This window comes from Gavialis gangeticus, unplaced genomic scaffold (assembly GCF_001723915.1).
Source record: "Gavialis gangeticus isolate Ggan-Ray unplaced genomic scaffold, GavGan_comp1, whole genome shotgun sequence".
NCBI classification, from domain to species: domain Eukaryota; kingdom Metazoa; phylum Chordata; order Crocodylia; family Gavialidae; genus Gavialis; species Gavialis gangeticus.
Window position 1 is genome coordinate 155871050 of NW_017728992.1, and position 17736 is coordinate 155888785.

The window sequence follows — 17736 nt, forward strand, 5'->3', positions numbered from 1 at the left end:
CTATTGAATACTTTATTTTATCTTTATTCTTCAGTGTAGGGGCCATTTTCCTTATTTATTGCAAAATATTCAAATCCTACTCTGAGGACAGAATTGTTAACGTCTGTGTAACCCAGGCGGTACTCCAAGAGGTACCCCCTCTCCAACTGAAGGGATCAAGCAGGTGCACAAGTGCTGTGGGAGGTGTAGGGACTCTCCTCCCCCTATAGAGCAGAGCCAGACTATTAGTGGGGACTGAACCATATACCTTTCAATACTGGGAACATAAACAGGCATAAGTCAGAGGGTATAGTGGACAGGATTCAACAGAGGTTAGACACTTAATCATTGACAAAAGACAGGGTTAACAAAATATAAAACACAAACAGCAGAACAAGCAATACAGGTTAGTGAAATATAAAAAGGCACAAAATACAAAATGTCAGATGATAAGGAAATATAGGGCCTTAGTACCTGGAAGGGGAGGAAAAACACAATGGCCCCTTTCTACTGCAAGAAGATTTGCTTCTTGTTATCTCACTCACCCCCAACTCACCTCAGCTGGGACTTGAACACAGGTCTGCCACATGGTAGGCAGGAACACTGCTACACAGCCACCACTAGTGGTGCTGCTCCAGCCTCCTAGGGGTCTTGACCTTCCAGGAGCCCTGGCCTCATGTCAAGCTGCCCGGCCTCTGATTGAAGGAGCTGAAAGCAGAGCTGGGAACGTCTCAGGTCACTGCTCAGATCCTTCCTGGAGCGGGGGGAGCCTCTCATAGGGGATCCTGGAGCCCAGTGGGGAGCCTCCCCTACCAGCTGCATGCTGCACTGCTGAGGGTCCCACTGCTGCCTGCAGGTCCTGCTCTTTCAGGCTTTTCCAAGCACTGCTCCTGCCCTGCTGGCTCAACTCTTGCCAGCTCTGTGAAGCTCCTTCCTTGTTGCCCCTCGCTGGTCTCTCCTGTGAGTCAGCCCATGCTACCCCTTTTATCCCCCTCCAGGTGACCCAAGGGACCAATCGGGACACAAGGTGGGGGGGCAGGGTGAGTCTCTGGGGCCTGATTGGTGCGGAAAGGGAATCCCAAGTCCTCCAATCATCTTTTGCCCTTTCAAAACCCCTGGGCTAGGTCACTGCCAGCTAGCCCGTCACACTAAGTATTAAGATGATTAAATTACTATTTTTCATGTGTTGCACATAGTTCTCCCAGAGTGGGCATTTGGACGGGACAGCTGGATTCATTATGATCTGAAAAACACTCTTAGTGCCCACACCACCCAGATCCAACTCATGGTGCGCACCCGGATTGCCTTCAGCACCCTTCTCAGCATGGCATCCACAGATGGGAATGGATACATTAGACTGGAGGTAAACTATCAAAAAGCCATTCTGACTGCTGTTAATTTGCCATGTAACACAGTGATTGTGCAGGTGCATTTTCTGTATATTTAAAAGTGCCTATTCCTCGAAGATGAACATTTTCTCTGAGGACTGATTCTTACACAGCTGGAGCAGTACTATTTGGCAGGGTTAGAAAGCACTTTACACTGATTAGGATTTAGGGTTTTTATGTAATGCTAAGGCACTTCTGGCGTAAGCATGTGCATGTATTTGTGCCTGCAGATGGTGGATGGACATTTCGGTGTTAACTTCAACTTGGGGGACAAAGAACACTCTCTGAGGCTGAACGCATTACGCATAAACAATGGCCAGTGGGTTTTGCTGACCATGGAGCGCTATAACAATGAGTTTACCCTGCGTGTTAACAATGGTGGAGGGGATCATGAAGTGACTGCATTTGTTGGTACAGACAAGTGGTTTCAGATGGATCTGGCAAGTGTTGTGCTAGGAAACCGCTTTCCTAACCACTCAGAAAGTGATTTCCAAGGTAGGTGACATGGAAATTTAAAGAGAAATTTAAAACCACAGAAATGACATTCTGAGGACATTCTGTCATTGGAGACCATAAAACCACAGACTAGAGCATCTATGAAATGTAAGATCTGAGCCTATGGCAGGAAATTCAGAGTTAATGTTCTGCCCTTTAATGGATGTAAATTTTGATTTGTGACATCTTCCAGTGTTGATGTTCACAGAATACAACAAGTCAGGAATACGTATGTTCCAATCTATTCCCAGTCTTGAAGGAGGACCATCCAGAGGCCTTCACACCACCTCAGCCCCCAGTCCTAAGGGAAAAGGAAGAGATGTATAACCTGGGTGGTACTCCAAGAGGTACCCCGTCTCCAGTTGAAGGGATCAAAGCAGGTGCACAAGTGCTCTGGGAGGTGTAGGGACTCTCCTTCCCCTATAGAGCAGAGCCAGACCACCAATGGGACCTTAAGCGTATACCTTTTAATGAGAGAACAGTACTGGAAACATAACCAGTATAAACCAGGGGGTAAAGGGGACACTACAAGGCCCCGAGGGGGCAGGATTTAACAAAAGTTAGATGCTTACAATCACAGACCTATTCATCCAGTTGACAAAAGACAGGGTTAGCAAAATATAAAACACAAACAGCAGAACAAACAATACTAGTTGGTGAAATATAAAAGGCACAAAATACGAAAAGTCAAATGACAATAAATATAGGGCCTGAGTACCTGGAGTGGGGGAAAGAATGGCCCCTTTCCACTGCAACAAGAACTTCTCCCTGTTACTTCACTCACCCCAAGTTACCCCACCTGGGACTTGAACTTGGCTGTCCTATGTGGTAGGCAGAAACTCTACCACACAGTCACCACTGGTGGTATTGGCCCAGGCTGCTAGGGGTCTTGGCCTTCCAGGAGCCCCGGCCTCACATCAAGCTGCCTGACCTCTGATTGGAGGAGCTGGAAGCAGAGCTGGGAACCTCTCAGGTCACTGCTCAGATCCTTGCTGGAGCTGGGGAGCCTCTCCTGCTGGCTGCAGCCTCTCATAGGCAATCCTGGAGCCCAGTAGGGAGCCTCCCCTGCCGGCTGCATGCTGCGCTGCTGAGGGTCCCACTGCTGCCTGTAGGTCCTGCTCTTTCAGGCTCTTCCAGGCACTGTTCCTGCCCCGCTGGCTCAACTCTTGCCAGCTCTGTGTAGCTCCTTCCTTGTTGTCCCTCGCTGGTCTCTCCCGTGAGTCAGCCCACGCTGCCCCTTTTATTCCCCTCCAGGTGACCCAAGGGGCCGATTGGGACACGGTGGGGGGGTGAGTCTCTGGGGCCTGGTTGGTGAGGAAAGGGAATCCCAAGTCCTCCAATCATCTTTTACCCCTTCAAAACCCCTGGGCAAAATCATTACCAGACTGGTGAGGAAAGGGAATCCCAAGCCCTCCAATCATTTTTTACCCTTTCAAAACCCCTGGGTTAAGTCAGTACCAGCTAGCCTGTCACAGATGCATCCAAATATTTGTTGCCTAGTGTGAGGGGAAAGTTTGTTCAAGGGTTCATCACAGGGTTGGGCTAAGCCCAGTGAGAAGTTCAGTGTACTGAGCTTCTGGCAGAGTAGAGAACAATCACTGCCCCTTGGGGTGGTTTCCCCCTTTGCATCTGACTCAGACTGTAGCAGAGTGAAAGAAGGGGGGACTTAGTCAAGACTCTTGCTTTGCAACAGATGGCCTCCAAGCTCCACGGGAGACTCAGTATGATGTCATGAAGGGCCAGCAAGCAGGAGGGTACACAGGAATATGCCCTTGGAGGAGGGCATCTTAAGGTAAAACATTAGGCTATTTCCCTTGTATCCTGGGGGCTGGAGTGGCACAAGAGCTGAGGCATGTGGTTGACAGCTCAAGTTTGAGGCCATAGCAGAAGCACTTGTGGCTCAGCCTTGTCAGATTCCAACAAATCTGCAAATTCTGCTAAAATACCTTGTCACACAAGCACACAGGAAAGGGACCATATCCTGAGGTCAGGATCCTGAATATCTTGCAGATCACAGTTAATTTTGTAATATCCTCATGCTTTGAGGGAGTTTTTGTCTAACACGATGTTTCTCTTTGTGTTCTTCTGCTGCAATGTGTAGGCTGCCTTTGTGATGCCCAGTTGAATGGTTATCCTCTTCTTGTTGATGGCAAAAGTACAGAGTTTGGCTTAATTCTGAAGCGCCGAGGCGTCACCGTTGGTTGTCATTCCAATGCCTGCAGTACTCAGCCCTGTTACAGTCCTTTGCATTGTGTAGATTTGTGGAGAAAGTATGAGTGCAGGTATACTCAGTATTTTTCCACTGCCAGTGTGGGGTGGCTTTCTTGGGATCCAGTCTTTATCTACCAAAGGCTAAGCAGACTGCAGCGATCAGTGAAACTTCTTGCTGCTCCTACTGCAGCTTTTGGCCAGGGAAAGCGTCCCAAGAACCAGTTCTGTTCCTCTCTTTGTGTGTCTGTCTGGACCAAACTTTATTTCCCACTAAATCCTTTGGCATCTTATGTTTGTAAGTACAATAAGATTTCTGTGGCATTTCAAACAATATTCAACAGACCAAATAGTGAGAAGGAAATGAAAGGCCTTTTGAGTAAAATGGGGTTTGGAGAAGTTTTGTTCCTTATTCCCATACACTAATGAGAATTAGTAACAACTGGTCATATGCTGAAAGCACATTTCCTACATGGGCTGGCTTATACACTGGAGCGACTTAAAATCAGAGAAAACTGGATCATGCCTTTGAGGAGAAACTATTAGATTACTTGTAGATCCAAATACAGAGGTCTTAAAAGGAGCTTTTACTAAACATAAAACCAGTACAAGTGTCCATTACAGTTAAAATGTTTCCTGTAGTTCAGCTGATTAGGTTGGGGAAGGCATGGGGAAATCAGTCACCTTCAGCACTTAGGGGCCCCCAAACCAGTCTTTGCTTTTAAAGGGTTTTGTGAGGACAAGTCCAAAACTTCATCCTGTGTTCAATTCATGTCTATGGCAGACATTCCAAGGGTCTCTCCCAAGCTTAGGAATCGTGTGGCAATTAGCCTACCTTCTGCTGCCGAAAAAGGGGAGGCGTCTCTGCTGTTAAGAATTATCTTTCCATTTTTGTATTGGAAGATAAGGAACACAAGTGTACCAGATGCTTTTCCTACCCAAGTTAGGTCCCAAAAAGACCAGTGACTGGGTGGGGATGAGAATCCTCCACCCAGAATGCCCAAGTCACTACTGCTGGTGTCACAAGTGTGTTTACCCTTCGTTGAATCCTGCCAGCTTCCTCTCTGTAAATTCCATGCTTTTGGAAGAAAGGAAATTATCACACTTCTCCTGCTAGAGTTGGTCCTGTTTGGAATCTGGGATGCTTCCCTTTTTTACGGAAAAGCTCTTGGAGGTATCTGCCTAACTTTTTTGCATTTTCCTTGGGTGCTGTGACAGTGCTGTGAAGCAAAATGGGGCAGACTAGCCTAGGCAATACCTAGAATGCCCATTGTGTTCATGTCTTTCAGTGACATGGTCTTCTGATTTATTTTAAAAACCTTTATTATTTGTTTTGAAGAAACAACTGAAAGGAGCATGTGGAATTGAGGAACACTTACTGCACAGCATTTACAAAGCAGAACACAATTCTTGGCCCCACTGCCACTTATAAGAACCTTTAACTTTCATCATGCAGGTGCCCGGCGGGCAAAGTACAGGTGACAGATAACCTTACAGGGCTTAAACGCTGTGCCACTTCACCCTGTGGGCACTGGACCTGTAGGAATGGGGGAACCTGCGTGGCACAGTCCCAAGACAAAGCTGTCTGTCGATGTCCTGAGGGTTACAAAGGACGATGGTGTGAAATCAGCCAAGTGAAAGCAGGAAGACCAGTGGGACTCAGTTCTGGCTCAATCCTGGCAATCAGCATGTGTCTCCTTGTCTTCTTAGGTAGGAAATAAAGTATTTTTCTCCTAACCCTAAGCTGTATTGCAATCCTGAAACAGTGGCATGTCACTTCAGTAATAATGAATGGAGGGTACCAGTTTTGTGGGGAAAAATCTGTGGTCTGTCCACCAGGACCACAGAATAGGCATCCTCATTCAGATTCAAGCTGCTCCCTCCACCACTCCCTGCTCTACACATGCACTCCTCCCCTCAAACACACAGCCTTCCTCTGTGAAAATTGCACTTCAATTAAGCTTCCTATCAGAGAGGTCTAGGCAGAAATTTCCCAGTGGGTCCTGCCTGACTTCTGTGGAATGAACTTTGCTTCAGCATCCAGTCCTATTTACTCTGGTCATGTGTATGCATCCCCTGTGGACACTCCTTTTGGCAGACATTTCTCTCTTCTGCTCCATCTTCTAGGTTGTTCCTAATCACTCCATCTTGCCCTCTGCAGTGATATGAAGTCTTTATATTAAGCCCATAGTAATCAAAAATTTAAATTGGTGAAGGTCTTGGAAACCACCACAGTGACATCCTTTTTGTATTGGCTGGAGGAGGGTTATGTTCTCACTTATTTCTGACCCTAGCAAAAGATTGAAGGATTGCTAGGATCTGGGCTCTTACAGGTTGCTGCACATTGCACATTCTTCCTTCAGAGGGGATAGTAAATAGTCTCTTCTCCTTATTTCTGTGTTAGTTCAGGAATAGCTGATGTTCAAATGGTTTTAAAGAAGATTGAAGGAGAACCTTTGGATCTAGGACTATGAAAATAACTAAGTTCTACTTTATACTCCATTGTTTAACTTCTTCCTTAAAGTAAATATTACCTTCCATACTAGCAGTGAAAAAGTTACATATCTCAGAAAAGTAATGACTCAAATGATAGTACGCTTGTAATCTTCATTAAAACAGTGTTTTACTTACTTTGGGTATCTTATTTACTTAGGACTGGTGAAAGGCCAGAGATTGGCCAAAATGCCTTCTATTTAAATGTCCTAATGGATTCCTGTAGGTAAGTAAAATACCCTTTTAATGAAGTTTATGATGTAAGATACAGTATAAATGATTCATTACCTTCCAGAAGAGCATACTTTTTGTTTTAATTAGATACTGGGGATAAAACAATGCATTTTTATCTGGGAATGCAGTCATCACATTAAAATGCTAACCAATTTCATCACATTATTTTCATATTGAATTAGGTTTCACAGAAAGGCATATGCCACATAACAAATATCTGTATGTATTCCAGCTCTGTTGGTCTCCTATACAGTGTGGAGTCAATGGGGGACATCAGGGTTTCGGAAAGGAGGAATTTACCACATTCGTGAAACTCATGAAAGCTGGGAGGATGTTAGAGAAAATGCCTTCAATTATAATGAGGAAGGAGATGGAGAACATGACCAGGTATTGAACAACATTGCTACCATATTTAAAACAGCTAGCTAGCCATGCCCAAATAGCTATCTTGTCTGCCCTTCCGATAAATGGCATCTTGAAAAAGCAAGGAATTATCATTTCAAACGCCTCAGGAGTTTTCAAATGTGTGTTGTGGATTAAAGTATCCGGGTGATGTTGCTTAAATAAACCTTTGCTACCCAAAAGCTGTTTCTCATGTCATATATTTTTATTAGATTTTAATCTCCTTAAGGCAGGCTCACTGTGTATTAAAGTACATGGCACTTACAGTATAAGAACTTGTGAAATAGAAGGGAAAGTGAAGAGGGTGCTTTTTGCACCACAAGTGGGTAGTAACAATAAAAGAAATGCCATTTATTTGGATTGTGCTTCAGGATCCTAGGGAAAAAATGACTTCATTCGATTGAAAAGAATTTGTAGGTAAATATGACATGGAATGATAGGGGGCTAGTTGGTCCTCCATGCATACCACGCTGCATCGTTTCTCCTCCCATCACCCCTCACTGCTGCAGCTGGCTCTTCTGATATTCAGCCATAACTCTACTCAGCTACTTCATAGTGCATGCGTCTATGCGTCTGCCTGTGGCCCTACAACACCATTATAACTGTGCCGTCACGTAGTACTTTCTTAATGACAGCGCAGTAACAGCCCATACTGCATTGTGCCCACAGTGCAGTTATTTTTAGCTTCTATGTTGTCATAGCAACGCGCTATACTGAGGGAGTACGTTGCTACTGCAACATAGCTGTGGTATGGCTTGTGCCCCCTAAAGCTTTGTCGCCATAGTGCGCTAGAGGGAAATGTAGTGCATGTTATATTTGTGGGAGTGATTCTAAACTAGTACTAAAAAATACCAGTTCCAAAAAAATAGAAATTTGGTGAGTTCACTGGGGTGTAGAACTTTCCACAGCAGCCCCCTCTCTGCCGCACGTGATGTCAAATGTTCCCTTAATTTTGTTCTTCCCATCTCATTCAAAGCCTTGCTTCACAGCCACCATCCTTTTAAGTGTGGAGAACCAGGTGGGGGAAATCCCATTGCTGTCCCATAATGCTTGTTATCAAGAATCTTTAGTACATTTAAATGTATCCTAGAGGTACACACCTACCTATATCATTATTTGGGGCCTGAAATATCTTTAACCTTTTTCGTTGTGACTTGGCATAGATGCTCCATTGTATCACATGTGACTTGTTCTTTTGAGACTTGGCAGCTTGGAGGTGAATGAATGAATTTACTTGTAATATGTTTTATAAAGCATGCAGCCTTCACCCAGCTACTCTGAGTAGTTAAAGGAATTTTGTCCAGTGTGAAGGCATAACCCTTTTCAAGCCATCTCTTTCTTTTCTTCAGCTTATGAAGAACTCCAGTTACCTTAAGTTTCATTTGTGGGTTTAAAGAAATGCCATGGTTTGCTACATAGGGTGTCTGCTTTTATATTTCTCTTAATATGTGCATTACCTTTTTTTTCAGAATACTTATGATATAGATGAATTAAGGAAACCTCTGCAAAACAGTCCCCAGTTCTCCTCAGGAACTGATGCTCCACACTTCAGAACCCATACTGGTCCAGAGAAACATTCACTTCGAGAACGACCACATCGAAAACAATCTCATTCTGCAGGTGCCAATATTCCAGACCTCAGGGAATACATCTCTCAAATAGTGTGGGATGCAGATCACAACCTAGACAGTCTTCCAGCAGACACTGTTCATTTTTACTGCTTAGAGGGGCAGTGTTCTCTAGCAGGGAGCCTTAGTTCCTTAGACTCCACTAATGTTGATGAAGATCTAAATTATGATTACATCCAAAAGTGGGGAACAAAGTTTGACAAGTTGAAAGAACTCTATAAGCTCTCAAATCAGCGCTCATAGATGGAAACAGGAACCCCTTGCACTGCTGTGAAATGAACTTTACTCAGTATTTTACAAGATACCGAAGTGTCTCAAATCCAGTTAAATACCTTATTGACACAAGCCCTTAGTACAGAATGAATATAATATGAATTGCTCACCCTTCCCATCAGTGATAATCTGAACACAGAATCTCTTTATATGAACTGTATAAATCGCTGTTGAAAGGTAGAAATGTGAAGGTTTTTAATATGTGAGCTTTCTTAAAAACTTTGAAACATAGGACTTCCATAGAACAGGAATAGCTTTTTATGAAACATCTTTTTTATTATGTAGGCTGAAATGAATTACTGTGATTTAAATGCTTGCATGCAGGACACTTATTTTATTCCCCCCTAATATTAAACTGATTCCTACCAAGTTGATCTTCACAGGTGGAGGAGCCTCTTTTTACATAAAACTATTTATTTTGGAATGTAAAATCATAACTAGATTCAGAAGTGTTAAATAAAAACATTGTTTCTTTTGTCAGTAATTGTCTCCTGTTCTTACTTCATTTATCTCCTACAGCGCACACCTGTGCATATCCCTTTACTTTTTTTTTAAATAGTACATTGCCTGCTTTTACACTGGCAGTACTCTTGTACACGTTGTGTTAGTAAGAAAAACCACTGAATGTAAAACCTTCAGTGAGGCAGCCCCTTCCTTCCTCTTTAAAAAAAAAATCTGATATTGGGTACATTTAAAGAAAACAAAGATAAACTTTCTGCAGTACATCTAACCTTTCCTTGTTGTCTCATGTGCTTGAAATGCAGTAAAAGATCTGCATGATTCTCTTATTGGTAAATTCTGTCCTGGGAAAGAAGCTTACTTAGCAGCATCACTTCTGGGCTTTTTTGTAGGCTAAGATAGAGTGTAATTTGGTTCAAATGGGCCCAGCTACCCATTCAAATGAAACCTGGATAGAAACCAGCTCTAGAATTGTTACATGTTTTCAAGCACTAACTTTACAGCTGGTTAGCTCTTTAAAGCTGGGTAGTCACATTTATCATGTGGTAATTACTGAGACCGTATTGCTGGTCTAAACTTATTGCAGGATTGGCTAGTTACTTGCATAGGCAATTAGGGGGGTTTGTGCCCTTCCTGACAGGGCCGTCCCCTGCCACCACCAGAGGCTTCTGCAGGTGCTCGTGAGCCCTGTTCCTGCCACCAGCTTCTGTGGGTGCTCCCCCAGACTCAGGAGGCACCAGTTGCCCATGGTAACTTTTGTGATATGGGCACCCCCCACTTAACGTGGTTTTGCTTCACGCTATTTTGCTATAGTGCTCATTTTAAATATATACCTTCTTCCACTTTGCGCTCAGTGACTTCCATTACAGCATGGCGCAGGTGGGGGAGAAGCGGCGATGGCAGTGACAAGAAGTGGCAAGTGGGTAGACAAGGGTGCGTGCAGGGCCCTGCTGGTGTCCTGGGGCCAGGGCCAGCGGGGGGGTGAGGGGCAGGATCACAGACCAGGCTAGCACATGGCTGAACTGGAGGTAACCAAAACTCTGTGTATTTACATTAAATCCTATGGGGGAAACGGGTTTTGCTTCGAGCGGGCCCGCTTAATGCCTGGTTTTCCGGAACCAATTCCGAGCGCGGAGCTGGGCTGCCTCGTGCCCGTCTATGCACCATGCCGCAGGGGCGCCTGATGCGTCTGTGGGCAGGACGCAGGTGTACGTCTACACGAACGATACTCGATGCAGACCGGGTCCGATGCTGCCACCCCCTCACGCCTGCCGTAGTTTCATTGTCCTGTGCCCGTAGACGACGATTTTTTCCCCTCGGAGGAGGCCGGGAACCCATCAAGACAGAAATCTGCGCTGCTCCTTCCGCGTATAGGGAGGAAGGGACTCTGGCCACTCCTAGCCCCTACAGGGCGCCAGCGCGGGGGCCCCACCTGAGGACGATTCTCCGGCTCAGCCGCTGACCTACTGCGCTAGAAGAGGGGCGGGACCTCCCCGAGCCCCGCCGCCTGGCTCCCAGAGGGACCAATCAGACTGGGGGAGCTAAGCAGATACCCCACCCCCTCACGGGCTTCCCCGTAAATGGCCAATCACAGGAGGGCTGGGCGGGGCTGAGCGGAGACCCCGCCCCTTTAGGGGCAGCGAGGGCGCCGGCGGCCATCTTGGGTGCAGGCGTTGGGCCTGACTGAGGATGAGCGCCGAGGCTGCAGACCGGGAGGCGGCCACGTCGAGCCGGCCGTGCACCCCGCCGCAGACCTCCTGGTTTGAGTTCCTGCTGGAGGAGGCCCTGCTGGAGACGCATCTGCGCAAGGCCGCGCCCGGTCAGTCCCGCTTCGTCCGCCCACCCGCCCTCCTCTCCGCGTCCCGCTGCGGGCCCGGCGCGGTCCCTGGGCGCGGGTCCCGGGCTTGTCGGCTCTGGTCGGTTCCGGCGTTTACAGGCACATGTCGTAGCTCTTCCCTCCCGAGCGGGGCTTTCACGTAACCAGATGCCGGCGGTCGCGCGAGCCCGGGTGCGGCCCCCGCATAGGAAAGGAGAAGTAGCGAGGGGAAGCGAGGCTGCCTGGGGCGTGTGGGGCTTCCCTGCCGGGTCGCACGCTCAGTTTACACAAGAGGCTTGAGGGGGCTTGAGAGAGATTGAGGGTGAAGAGAAAGCCAGTCGGGATGTATTTAAACTGGCTCTTGCACCGCAAGAACAAGTGGTCACCAAAGGAAACCAGCAGGTAGCAAGTTAAAATTAACCAAAGGAAGTTGTTCATCCAGCGGGGCAGTGGAGGGTGGCACTGGGGGCGGCGGATGCTGGAGAAGCTGATAGCTTAGCTAGACTTAAAAAGGAGATTGGGCAAATTTTGGGAAGAAAATAGTATTGGTAGCTATCGAGCCTGGGAAGTAGCGGGGTGGCCTCTGAACTAAGACTTCACAGTGCTGGAGGCTGCAAGTGAGAGACGAGCAGGGGGGAAACCCTGGTCATGCCCAGTTCGTTTGCCCTTTCTGCTGCTGTGAGACACAGGAAAACGGGCAAAATGGGCCTGTTGTCTGACCCAGTCAACGGCAGTTCTCATGAATGACATGTGCCCCTGGCAGCTGGGGGGACACGGCGGGAGTGTGGGGGCAGTAAACAGGGAGCTCCTGCAGACGCCACTGGCAAAGTCAGCAGTGATGGGGGTCAGCGCCGACCAGGGGTTGACAACCACCCACAGATGCCACCGGCAGCGTCCAGCGGTGGTAGCTGACTGCCCACAGACACCGCTGGCAGTGTCAGCAGCAAGGGGAGGGCGAATGGCGACTGTCGGCGGCACCTTTTTGTGTGCACATGCACCCGTGTGCACGCCCTATGTGTCACTATTGGCAGTTCTTATGTTTTTATGTAATAAATGTCTGGGAGGCACCATCAATTTCCCTTTTAAAAATACTTTCCTGGCATCGTAAAACCCCACAGTTGTCTGAGGGACTTTGGTAAGTTTATACATAAAATATTTTAGTTTAAAATCTTGCTTGTGTCAAGAACTTGTGTCCTCTTAAACATATAGTGCTAAAATAATCTCTGTTTAGAATGAGGAAAACATGTTTTCCTGGGATGTTAGCACAACAGAGATTGCAGTAAGAAAGTTCCTTGGAGGTCTCTGAAGGAGACTAAGCTGATTGTACTTTAATTTTTTTAAGTTGAACACTGGAGGTGTTCAGGAAGGGGCTGGACAGCCACTGGTTGGGGATGATATAGGTGTGGCTATGCCTGTTTTCTGCCATTGGTATTTCTCCTGCATCTGGGCATTGCTGGTTGCTCCCACTCCCCCACCCTCCCCTCTTTTTTCCTGCTGTACATGTCAGGGTGTTTTTAAGCCTTTCCAGAGGCATTGGGTGTTGTCTACAGCTAAGACTGGCCACTTTGACTGGGGTGTGCCGATTCTCCTGCTAGGACAGAAGCTGGAGATTCCAGGCTAGAGAGCCTTCCTCTCTGCTCAGGGTCAGACCAGTTGCCATTTTGGGGGTCAGGAAGGAATTTTACCTCATGGTCAGACTGGTATGAATTGGAGTTTTTGCCTCACTCTGTAACACGGGGCATGGCCCTTTTGCCCAGGACCTCTTGAGCATATAGTGATAACATTTTATAAAAGCAGGACATTAGCTGTTATGGTTCCCCTGCTTTACCTGTGGTAGGTTAGAGAGTTAGGTTTATGTGCATTGAAATTGAGGGGAGTCTTTTGTAGAGTTTAGATTATGGTTGTAGAGGTGCATTGATACATCAGTCAAATTATTGGATCAGTACCGATTATAAAGAAAACTGGCTCTATCGGTTATTGGCAGGATGGGGCCAATAATTTGGCCGATAAATGCCCACGCTGCACTTGGGCAGCAAGGAACACAGTGTGGAAAGCTGCCCCCAGCTGGTAAGTCCATGTGGTGCAAGGGGAGGGGAGGGGCATGGCGGTGAGGGAGGGGACAGGGGAAGGCACTGCTTGGAGAGGGCCAGGGGGGCAGAGCCGTGGCTTGTGTGTTGGGGCAGCTCCTGCTGCTGCTTGCTTCTGGGGTGGGGAGGGCATGTGCCCCCCAGATCTGTGTAGCGGGGGCTGGGCTCAGAGCAGGCACCGGCAGCACTGGGAGGATGCTGCATCCACCCCAGATTTCACTGCCACTTTGCTCCCAGTGTCGCCACTGTGAGGTGCAGCCCTGGCTCTGCCTGGTGCATGAGTGGAGGCAGGGTATTGAGTTGGGGCTGCACCAGGCAGCTGGCAGCAGCAGCGCTGGGAGTGGAGCAGTGGTGAAATTTGTGGGGGGATGCAGCATCCTCCCAGCGCCACAGGTGCCTGTTCCGAGCTCAGCCCCCGCCAAGAAGAGTCCCATACATCCCTGGCTACAGCCTACCCCACCACACATGTGGAAGCACATGTGCCTGCTCCCCCCCCTCCAAATCTAGCGGTGCACCCCTAGATGGTTGGATAGGGATCTGCCTCAGGCAGGGGTTTGGACTAGATGACTTCCCTTCCAGCCCTATTCTCTATGACCTTAAATTCTATAACTATGATATAGAAGCTTTAATAAGAGTTTGAAGGCATTCACTCCTGTTCAGAATCAATATTTAACCCGTTTCTTTCCCTGCTCTTACCTGACTGTGGGCTCAAACTGCGTGGAAATGTTCTCATCTGGTGGCTCAGTTCAGTACAAAACTCTACTCAGTTAGATGAAGCCTTCAAGAAAAAAATACTACCAAAAAGCCTGCTTTCTGTACATCATTCACGGTTGAAATTTCAGTATGCTGTATTTTGTGTCTTTCTCTAAAAATGAAGTTTAAAAAATGGTTGTTTTTGCTGTGGGTTTTTTTTTTTCCTGTTTTTTAGATCCATCCCCTGTTCAACTGATTATCCAGTTCTTGGAACAAGCTTCCAAACCTTCACTGAATGAACAGAACCAGGTTCAGCCGCCCCCTGATAACAAGAGAAACCGTATTTTAAAACTTCTTGCTCTTAAAGTTGCTGCACATTTAAAATGGGACTTGGATATACTAGAGAGAAGGTACTGCCTGTACATTTCAAGCTGAAGTATTACACTGACACAGTGGTTTAGCCTTTTGGCCCTGCAAACCAAGCAAATAGCGTGGACTGGTCTGTGGGTCAAAAGTGAGGTCAGTGCATGGGTTTGAGCCCTGCTCTGCCTGGGGCTGGTTCTGTAGGACTGATGTAATACACAAAGCCATAGTGTCTGGCCATTTGGTCTAGAAATTTTGCAGCAGGGGAGTAGTAATTAACACTACCACTGGTCTGCCATCAAACTTTTGAGGCTGTGGGGACCCTGGTGAGCCTCATGATGCTGTACTGTGGGCCCGATATGGCCATGGGATGAGAGTTGAGCACTCTTGAACTGACACAAGGTGCAAATTTTTCTGTATTTTAACATGCTGGTGATGGGCTCTACCCTTTGTTTCATCTGTGTCTTGTTTTAAAGTGCTTCAGAGGAGAGGTGTCTGAGTTGATTGCAGTATAGCGGTTTTATCTTTTGTGAGCATGTAAAATGTGAGCCTTGATGAAAAAAACCTAGGTCTGTAAAGAGGATGAATACAGTGCCTTTAAAATGAATTAACATAGCGATTATTTAAAAAGAGAGCAAGCAAAACTGTTGTATCAAGATGTGCATGTGACTTACCTAAGTAACTTCAGTCTTATTCTTGAAAACCTTTTTCTTTCTCCACCTTACCTTTGTTTCATTTGTCTTCTACTGAACTGTAAGCTTTCCAGAGTTTAAATTCTCATAATTTTTAGTTCTGAAGAATCCAATAATTTAACTGAAAAAGTCTAAGACCCATGCATTCTTTGGAAAGCTGCATAGAAACTTACTACATTTAAATGTAATTTGGAGCATATGATTTTCTTCAGGACCAATTTTATGAAGTGGGGTGGGTGCTCTTATGTATGTATTTTTAGTTATTCTCTTTTCTCACTAATCTCTGGTGCTTGAATGCTTGTTTATGTATTTTTCTAAATGTGCAGTCAGAGTACAAGTTGCTTTAGTCCTCTCCCAAAGGACAGTATATTCTTTAATATAGTTGTCTGAAATCTGAGAGTTGATGAGCAGGAAGTGGTCAGTTATTTGGACATCAGACTTTCTGTAAGGCAAAGTTGGAATTGCAGCTACCTTTAAAATCCTAGAGCAGTGTTTCCCAACCTTTTCCAGCCCCAGGCACCCTTAAATCAATAAAATTTTTCCGCAGCACACCTTTTAAGGCATTCCCCATCCTCATACCTACTGAAGCTCATTGCCGTGGCAAAATTCCGTGGCACAAAAGTATGCTGTCAGAAATGAACAGGTGTGCCTTGGCACACTGGTTGGGAAACACTATCCTAGAGTGCTGCTTTCCTGTCTTCTCAAGGTAACTATACTGTTTCAGCAGACTGAAACTTCAGTTGTAATAATGTCCATCGTCATTCAGTTGCATATCTTTCAGGTTGTCTTGAATCGGGAGCAACCTCTTTGTCTTTACTGTGTATTAGTATATGCAGTTGCGTAGGATACAAACTAGAAGCAAGACTTTTATGTGACATGTACAATCCTATTTTTTTGTCTCTTCTCCCCTCCCCTCCTTTTTTTTAGCTTGTCAGTTCCTGTGCTGAATATGCTGCTGAATGAACTTCTCTGCATTAGCAAAGTTCCTCCAGGAACTAAACATGTAGACATGGACCTGTCCAACTTACCCCCAACCACTGCAATGGCTATTCTGCTGTACAACAGATGGTAAACTACCTTTCTTGGTTAGGTTATTGTGACAACTCTAGTATAAATGGAAATATTTGCTTAATTATTAGGACTTTAATAGTGGTACCAGATTAGGTGTTAAAAGAAAAGCTGAACTTCTTTGTTCTGATGGGTATCCTAATATATAGTGTTGGCTAACAATTTTGAAACTTTACCTTTCACTTTTATGTTATATATTCAGATGAGAGAGAAACTTCACATCATCTGTAACTGTAAATGTAAAGGTAAATGTATAGCCTGTGTCCAGCTGGTAAGTCTGTTGTGAGGGCAAGGGGTGTTGGGGTGGGGGACGTAGATCGAGATCCCTGTGGTGAGAGAGGGAGTAGAGCTGTGGCTGGGGCAGGCACTGCCCATCTAGGATGGAGCCATGGCTTGTCCAGGGGGCGCAGGGAGGGAGGGTGGCTCCCGCCACTGTGCACACCTTGGGAGGGTGTGAGGGGGCGTGCACCCCCAGGTCTGTGCATGGGTTGAGGGCAGGCTGCCATGATGAACTGGGGTTAAGCCGGGGCTGCGTGTGGGGCAGCGGCACTGGGAGTGGGGACTACAGTGAATTTTGGGGGTGTCTGCAAACCACCCCCTCCTGCCTGTAGCTCTTCTCCCAGCGCAGCCCTGGCCCCAGCATGCGGCGGCAGCCTGCCCTCACTTTGCAAACAGATCTGGGGGATGCACCCCCCCAATGCCTTCTTGAGGTGTATGCAGCAGTGGGGGCCACCTTCTCTCCCCGTGCCTCCCAAACAAGCCACAGCATTGCCCCATGCCCTGCCCCAGCCCCACTCGCTCCCTTACCACTGGAGCTCCCCCACCATGCCCCTTCCCCCCCATCCTTTACCCCACAACAGACTTACCAGCCAGATGCTTCTCTCTGCGCTCCTGGCCACCTGCACGCTGTCCTGCAGCTGCATGCATGCATGCATGGGGCACTTATCAGTGACGTTATTGACCACATCAGCCAAAAAAAAAAGCCAATTGCCGACGCTGTCAATTTTCTTTATATTGGTGCCAATCTATGGGACCCATGCACCTCTACATAGAAATGATGATTGCTCCTGAATTAAATGTCTTAATTTGCCCTACCATTCAGAGCATGTACAAATTGTTGAGTTTTTAGAAAAACAAAAATTCATAAGTATTTTTAAGCTGTGCATATATCATGCTGATGAGACCAGTTAGTGATTTTTCACTTAACTTTTTACTTTTTATTTTTCTTTAGGGCTATAAGGACCATTGTCCAAAGCAGTTTTCCTGTGAAACTGGTGAAACCTGGTCCACCTCAATTAAACATGTAAGTCAGCAAGTAATCTTTTGAGTGTTATTGACATCACATTGAGCATTGTATGGCTTAGAAACTGAATATTCATCTTGACTAAGTCACATTATGATCTGCACCTCTTTAAAACTGTTAACATACTCATAGGTTCATAGATTGTAGAGTCAGAA

At 46.4% G+C, this 17736-nt stretch overlaps 2 protein-coding genes across 2 annotated transcripts in view; both read left to right on the forward strand.

Moving 5' to 3' along the window:
* The window catches only part of LOC109305054 (neural-cadherin-like), a 95582-nt gene extending 85647 nt beyond the window's left edge, over window positions 1-9935 (forward strand). Inside the window, exons 27-32 of the mRNA XM_019527948.1 lie at window positions 1176-1342; window positions 1598-1862; window positions 3964-4144; window positions 5527-5780; window positions 7030-7184; window positions 8669-9935. Of these exons, the coding sequence (XP_019383493.1) occupies window positions 1176-1342; window positions 1598-1862; window positions 3964-4144; window positions 5527-5780; window positions 7030-7184; window positions 8669-9070 (1424 nt within the window). The 3' untranslated portion in view covers window positions 9071-9935. The remainder of the gene's footprint in view (window positions 1-1175; window positions 1343-1597; window positions 1863-3963; window positions 4145-5526; window positions 5781-7029; window positions 7185-8668) is intronic.
* A 1266-nt stretch (window positions 9936-11201) lies between these two features.
* The window catches only part of INTS8 (integrator complex subunit 8), a 46884-nt gene continuing 40349 nt past the window's right edge, over window positions 11202-17736 (forward strand). The window contains exons 1-4 of the mRNA XM_019527949.1: window positions 11202-11378; window positions 14391-14565; window positions 16138-16278; window positions 17510-17581. Coding sequence (XP_019383494.1) covers window positions 11249-11378; window positions 14391-14565; window positions 16138-16278; window positions 17510-17581 — 518 coding nt within the window. The 5' untranslated portion in view covers window positions 11202-11248. The remainder of the gene's footprint in view (window positions 11379-14390; window positions 14566-16137; window positions 16279-17509; window positions 17582-17736) is intronic.